This window comes from Acyrthosiphon pisum, unplaced genomic scaffold, assembly GCF_005508785.2.
Source record: "Acyrthosiphon pisum isolate AL4f unplaced genomic scaffold, pea_aphid_22Mar2018_4r6ur Scaffold_16191;HRSCAF=16852, whole genome shotgun sequence".
Classification (NCBI taxonomy): Eukaryota; Metazoa; Arthropoda; class Insecta; order Hemiptera; family Aphididae; genus Acyrthosiphon; species Acyrthosiphon pisum.
Genome location: NW_021765088.1, coordinates 2215 through 10319, shown reverse-complemented (window position 1 = coordinate 10319; position 8105 = coordinate 2215). Strand labels below are relative to the sequence as shown.

Below are 8105 nucleotides of genomic sequence, written 5' to 3'. Positions count from 1 at the left end.
ACACGATTCCGCAATTTTGAGGAATCGTGTGGATTTCAATAATCAATATTCATTATTATAATACATAATCATATATCATACTATACACGTTCCCCCGAATTAAATTTTTATGTACACGATTCCGAGTGGTTTTAAATACCACGTTGCCATACCAAACAAAACATACAATATTGTAACGCAGGTAGGTATTCACGTACATACCTATCGTTTTTTGTGCAATAGACGATTAATATACTGTTTTGAAAACCATACGATTTTATTTAACAATTGACACGTTTGTTGGACGTATCATCGTATTTGATATTCTGACTTAGGCTTATGGTCTATTTCATACCTAATTAAGCTTTAATTCGATACTAAAATATCGTCTTGAACGTAAGACGCTAGCTTTATTAACGGTTCAAAGTTGTACTTAAAATATTTATCTATTTTCCAGTTATTATTTTAATTTTATATATAATAAAGATACTGTTTTTCGGGATCTTTAGTAAACTGTTGATGTATGTTGCGCGCGTAGTATAATAATATGTAAATGATAGTGAGCGATCACGGTACGTCATACGTATCACGTCACTTTTTATTTTTAAATTATAATTTATATTTTATAATAATGAGAGCTAATAAATTTAAATGGCAACGTTGCATAAAAAAAACATGCGGAATCATGTATGTATACAATAATAATATATTATGCAATTTTTGGTATCGTTCTCTACTGGTCCAACCGCTAGCTGGTCGGGTAAGGGTAATTAAGGTTATGTCAGGTTAACGAATACCGAGTGTTCTGCGATATAAGAATCGCTCCATATGTGTACAACCAAAAGTGTTCTATATATTAAGTAGGTATGAGGGATGATCGGTTTAACCGAAGACTACATTAATTTGACAAAGCATATTTTTGTGTTATTGAAATAAGAAAACTAATTTGAACTATATTTGATTTCACAGTCGGAAGTAGAATAACATTTTTACCATTTTTTTTCGATTAAATAAATTTTGAATGTTAATCGAAACATTTTTATTTTATTTATCAATGAGCAATATCAAAACTCAATGTTTATAGAATAGTGGAAAAATAGAAACCGGGCAATTCAATTCTGAAAACGTTTCTGTTCACTTACCTATCTATCAATTTAGATATTTCGGATTGAAAAACAATACTATAATTCAGTATTTTAGTATATTATTAATTCATATATTTAAACAGATACATCAACAATTTAAGAAAATGTTATTTTTCTTCCGATCGAATGATACTAAAAACATTGAAAAAACTATTAAGAAAAAAAGAATGAGATATTTTCATTCAAAATCATTGTAATCCGCAGTAGTCAAAATGATCGTCCCACACACAATATTGACAATTATTTGCAAAGATTTCTGCAATTCTAGTGCGCATGCTAGGTTTATGTAGGTACCTATACTACCTATAAATATAATATACATTTACGACGACCCTGCCGCCCGGATTTTTATCAGCGGGTAGTTACCGTTCACGTACAATGACGCGGTGTGGCCGGTTTCTCCAGCCATATTTCTGGCGTGACACGAATAGTTTCCGACGTTCTTCTCAGTTAACGATTCCACAGTTAACGCACTGACTCGACGTCCGTTTTTCGACACAAAAACGTTCGCCAAGTCACTGGTCGATTTACCATTGAACGTCCACGCGAACTCGATGGGAATGTCCCCGGAAGACACGGTGCACTGGATCGAAATCGTTTCACCGGCCTCGGGGATATCGTCACCGAACGTAAAAGGCGTCATCTTAGGAGGGACTATGAAATGGAATTGTTCATGTGTACAAATTGCAAGATTATTTTTTAAATTACGTTATACGTGTGGACAATATTAAACAGTAACATACGTATAATATGTAGTTTAATAAAAGCTAGTTTTCCGAAATTAACGTTTCATAACAATAAATTATTGTTAATTTTTCATGATTTCTCTATCGTCTATAAACTTTAAAATTTGAATCTGAAACTGCCCATACACATTATGGTTATAGGTTATACGTTCGGCTCCTACGTGTTATAGCCTATCTACCTATAGGTTTATCGATCAAAATAAACGGAATGATTAAAGGAATCATTTAAATTAAATGGTTACGGACGAAACTATAAACAATACGTACTAGTATTATCAACTATGAATAAGTTAGACGAAAAATAAAATATCAGACGTTAAATATTAAGGCAACGTTATATAAATCGCAAGCAAAACTTTTGTTAAAATTAAAATGTGTACCATCGACGTTTATGTACGTTGAATAGTCATAAGATCCGATTCGATTAGAAGCTATACAGGTATATTTTCCCGTGTGTGCTGCAGACACGGTACCGATGGTAAGTACACTAGAACTTGAACCAAGTTTGGTTGTTGTCACACTCAGTTCCGAGGAGAGTTCATCGTCGTTGAATAACCAGTTGAGTTCTAGAGGTTTATCCCCCTTTGAAACGTGACAGTTTAACTGTATGCTATCTCCAGACCTTACTTTCTCGTCAACAGAAAACGGAACGATATGCGGTAAGACTATAACACCATAAAATAACAATTTATAAACACAGAAAACAATAATTGTGTAAAACGAAACGACCTACTCAAATAGTACATTTTTCCAAACGTAAAATGTATATCGATGAGAGTATATTATAGTATATGATTTTACGAAAAAAAATCCAAAAACTAATTATTGCAACAGGTATTGCAGTTTTTGAGTTCGAACAGCCGTTGGATAAAGCATAGGTATTGATATAAAAATATGCATAAATTATTAGAGTAGACAAGTCACAAGTGTTTCATTATGCTAATAGCGAACCTAGCTATCAGTGATAAAACGATGGTAAATTATTATCACGAGCATAGGCGCAATTCCAACTTTTGGCTTGGGGGGCTGAATATATTAAAGACAAGCAGACTATTGCAATATAGCATATTATTATTGTATGTCCTAGGTTTTTTATTTTTGGGGGGGGGGGGGGCTTAGCAACCCCAAGCCTCCCCCAATTTGCGCCTATGATCACGAGGACGAGATCGTGTGTATTTGTTAAATTGGATAAATTACAGGAAAAAACTCACCACCTGTTGTAAGCGTTGTGCTGAGAACAATAAAATATTATGGTTTATAATGTACGGGACATGCGATGAATATAAAAATAACTCGTTATTGTACCGTTGACCATCAGTTGAGATGTAAACGAGTCGAGCCCAACCGAGTTTTTAGCGACACAAGTGTAATTTCCCCGATTCGAGCCACTGACTGAAGGGATCGATAAAAAATTTGTCGTGTCACCAAACATTTGCGTGGTGACACCCATGTGGGAAGACAGTTCTTCGCCGTAAAAACTCCAAGTTATCGACATGGGTTTATCGCCTTTGGCCACTGAACAAGACAGTTGGACAGACTCGCCGGCATTGACGGGTCCGTCTCCGAAGGAAAACGGCAAAATTTTGGGTAATACTAAAAATAATTACCAACAACGTCCAAAAACTCATTTGTGTATAAATGCAATATAAGTTAGGTGGTGTAGTGATAGGGGGAACACTATGAACTAAACAAATTAATATTTTACAATTAGTATTTACATCAGCTAATGATACCTATACCGACATTGACGTCTAAACTAATATACACCTAATATGATAGACGAATCAGTTTAAACGATTATAAATATATTTATAATAAATACCTCTAGTTATTGTTATTATAATAGGAATATTAAGCTGCAGTGCTGTTGTTAATAGTGTCTCCTTGTAAAACTAAACGATAATTCGTTACGCGTTAACCATGCTGCTAGTTTTGTTAACATTATCGTTATTCCCGTTTTTTTTTTTTTGTTAAATACCGTAGACCACGAGCTGTGAAGTATACGTGTCAAGTCCTGCATTGTTCTTAGCGATGCAAGTATAGTTTCCTTGATTTGAAGGACCAGCCGAAGGAATAGACAAAAAATTAGTCGTATCTCCCAACATTTGTGTGGTCACACCCATATCGGACGATAACGCTTCACCATAAAAACTCCAAGTTATTGACATTGGACGATCGCCCTTTGATACCGAACACACGACTTGAATAGATTCGCCAGAATTTACCGGTCCGTCTCCAAACGAAAAAGGTACGATCTTTGGTAATACTGAAATAGGTAGTTCTTAGTAATACATTTAAATGTTCGACACGTGTACTACAACCCAAATTCATTTTATTTTTAATCGTTTTAAAGGATTTTTCAATTATGATTCAATAGAATTAAATGAGGAAATATATGCATAAATAATAAATAATAACTAAAGATTTAAAAACATATGCACATTATATTATAGTAAATCTAATAGTTACTTTTAATTGGGGAGTAAAATCACTACCATTTACTAAGAGCTGAGCAGTAAAAGAATCATTTCCAGCTGAATTTTTTGCTAAACAAGTGTAATTTCCGCGGTTAGAAGGAACCACCGATGGTATAATCAAAACATTCATCGAATCTCCAACAGGCATAGTACTAACACCCATGTTTGATGATAATTCTTCGCCATAAAAATTCCAAGTAATACGTAAAGGTTTATCACCCTCCATAACAGTACACCCGACTTGTACAGGGTTTCCAGCGTTGCTTGGTGAATCACCAAAAGAGAATGGTAATATTTTAGGACGTACTGTAAGAATCAATATATAGGTAATATTGCCAAATGGCTGATTCATATTTCTATAAAATTGTACATTTTTTATAATTTTAAAATAAAATATTATTTTGTTGTAGGTACATCGTACATAATTATATATTTTATATGTAATGATACAAAGAAATATTTAATTAGGATGACAAAATGGTTATATTTCTACATTCAATTTTAAACGCTATTAGGATAGGGTTAGGATAAAGAGTGCTGCACTATATATACACATGTAAAAATAATTAAAATCCGAGTAATATTGGATACCGTTAACTAAAAGTTGAGCTGTAAATGAATCAAGCCCAGCTGAATTTTGTGCAACACAAGTGTAATTTCCCCTATTTGAGGGGGCAACAGATGAGATAAACAATGCGTTCATTGATTCTCCAACGGGCATAGTACTAACGCCCATGTTTGATGATAATTCTTCACCATAGAAATTCCAACTAATACGTAACGGTTTATCACCTTCTGAGACTGTACATGCAACTTGAACAGTATTTCCAGCATTGCTAGGTGTATCACCAAAAGAAAATGGTAATATTTTTGGACGCACTATATAGGAAGTAAAAATATGTGTGCAATTTTTTTTTCAACAATACAATTCTAATACAATAAATTACTGTATAATTTAGTTTTGTTGGTTTATTCAGTAGGTACCTAAATATACAATTAATATATTTTTTAAAACGATAAAAGGATTAATTAATAGGATTCAGAACTGTTGCACTACTAAACAATAGTTGCGTGTATTTAATAATATAGACTAAAGAGTATAGGTATAATGTATACCATTAACCAAAAGTTGAGACGTATATGAATCATATCCAGCAGGATTTTTTGCTACACAAGTATAATTTCCTCGATTCGAAGGAGCAACGGATGGAATAAATAAAACATTCATTGAATCTCCAACAGCCATGGTGCTAACGCCCATGTTTGACGATAGTTCTTCGCCATAAAAATTCCAATTTATACGCAATGGTTGGTCACCTTTTGCAACCGTACATCCAACTTGAACTTTATCACCTGCATTACTGGGATTATCTCCAAATGAAAATGGCAAGATTTGTGGTCGAACTGCAAACGTACGTGTTAGCTTATTATAACTTATTAACTTATAAGTTATATTATTAATGATGATCAACAAAAACTATTCATGATTCTACCACCGAGTAATAAATGGTTTAATAATTTTTAATATTTAGATGATTACCCTAATACTTATTTAATGAACTGACGACAAAAAAATTAAGTTAGAAACTTATTGTCAAGTTACCTCGAGGATAGGCATCTACTGGAAGAGGAGTGCTGCATCATCTACAGTAAGCATACTAATTTTATTTTAAAATGCTACCATTAACCAACAGTTGAGCTGTATACGAGTCATATCCAGCTGAATTTTTAGATACACAAGTATAGTTTCCTCGATTTGCAGTTCCGACAGAAGGTATAGATAAGACATTCATTGAATCACTTACAGGCGTTGTAGTAATACCCATATTAGATGATAACTCTTCCCCATAAAAATTCCAACTAATACGTAAAGGTTTATCACCTTTAACAACAGTGCAGACGACTTGCACTGAATCACCAGCATTGCTTGGTGTTTCACCAAATGAAAATGGTAAGATTTTTGGGCATACTGTAAACAGTTTAAGATATTTATATAGATAATGATTTCTAAATATATTATAATAAATTCAGATTGGTTCTCTTATAAGTAAATATAAAAAAAAAATAATTTAATTTTGAATAATTCTCCACCAACATATTATTAGGAATACTATACAGTGTATTCTAAATACAAATTTTTAATCGTTTTTAAAATGAGTATTTTTTTTAGTTGATAAAATTTGGTTTATATTTTTAAAGTTAAAAGATAACAACATCAAGTACTTATTTTTGAAATATTTAAATACCTAGGTTATACAGTTAGAAATAGGTACTATTATGTTTAAGTAAGTTGTTGAGAATAATACATCATGGCAATAAACAAAACTGTGCAGCATGTAATAACTGGTAGTATAATATAATAATTTAAAATCAAATTTAAAGCAAATAAATTATTTTAATATGTAAATAATATATGATGGTACTAACAACAACAGACTAGTGATGCTTTTTGAAAAAAAAAAATGTTATAGGTATACCAACTAAATAAGTGTTTGGATACTTAACAAGACTGCTCAGTGCTCACCAACAATATTTTGACCATGGGCAATAGCTTAATACCGAATGCTCAATAGTTGTGAACTTAATTAACAAATACATCATTATTTATCTAAATATCGATAATATTCATTTTCTTATATTGTTCAATAATACATTATTTTATCTCTGTCACATAAAATAACTAACCAATTATTATAATTTTTGGCAGATTTACAGGATACATAATAAAATATTCTGTACTGCATTGGACTAAGAAGTTTTAAGTTGAATACTTTTTCTTAGATTTGTAAACTTTTTGTTTAATTAAGTATTTTTATAAAAAGGATAAGAAGGAAAATAGTGTAGTCATTATTCATTGAAAAACAAATCACTGAAACTATAATATATACCATCATCAAGTTATATACTCATACAATAACTAACACATTTATTTAAACCTAATAATATTGTACCATTAACTTCCAAATATGCAGAATAATAATCCATTCCTACGGCGTTTTGTGCCACACATGTATAATTTCCACCGTTAGGAAGACCAGCCGAAGGAATGGATAAAATATTTGATCTATCACCCATAGAGCTTGTATAAACTCCAGTCTGAGACGACGTAAGTTCTGTGGTGTGGAAATACCAAGATATTCTTAAAGGCTTATCGCCTTTAGTCACAAGACATGTTATTTGTACTGGTTCACCAGCAAAAACTGCTGACTCAAATTCAAATGGTCTTATTCGAGGAGGCACTGGAAACCATGAAAATCAACTTCAGCTTAGAGTTTTATGTTTTTAATAACTAATTTATATTACAAACTTACATGGTTATATATTGTTTACAAACAACTTATTTTGTCCGTAATTATTTTTCATAATTTGTTTAATTGATAACAGGATCATAAGGAATATACTTGAACAGAAATTATAGGGAAATAAAGAATGTATAAAATATGTATTGCGATAAGCATAAATATACATAAATTGCTTAATGTTAATAGGAATACAATTAATTGTTTCATAGTATTCTATATTGTACCATTTACTTCCAAATATGCAGAATACGAATCCATTCCAACAGCATTTTGAGCTACACATGTATAATTTCCACGGTTGGAAATACCAGCCGAGGATATTGACAAACTATTAGCTCGATCGCCCAGATTATTGGTTATTATACCAGTCTGAGGAACTGTTAATTCTTTGCTTTGCAAGTACCACGATATCCTTAAAGGTTTATCACCTTTTGTCACTAGACAAGTCAACTGAAC

The 8105-nt window shown here is 32.0% G+C and overlaps 1 protein-coding gene across 1 annotated transcript; it reads right to left on the bottom strand.

The window, feature by feature from the left end:
* Positions 1-2956: 2956 nt before the first annotated feature.
* Positions 2957-6548, bottom strand: LOC100569260 (Down syndrome cell adhesion molecule-like protein 1 homolog). The gene has a single exon (XM_029491919.1). The coding sequence runs from the start codon at positions 4697-4699 to the stop codon at positions 4313-4315; it is 387 nt and encodes a 128-aa protein (XP_029347779.1). The 5' UTR covers positions 4700-6548; the 3' UTR covers positions 2957-4312.
* Positions 6549-8105: the final 1557 nt, after the last annotated feature.

Bases quoted from the DNA above. Each gene is read 5' to 3' on its own strand.
- LOC100569260 (XM_029491919.1), bottom strand. From the start codon at position 4,699: ATGAATCAGCCATTTGGCAATATTACCTATATATTGATTCTTACAGTA.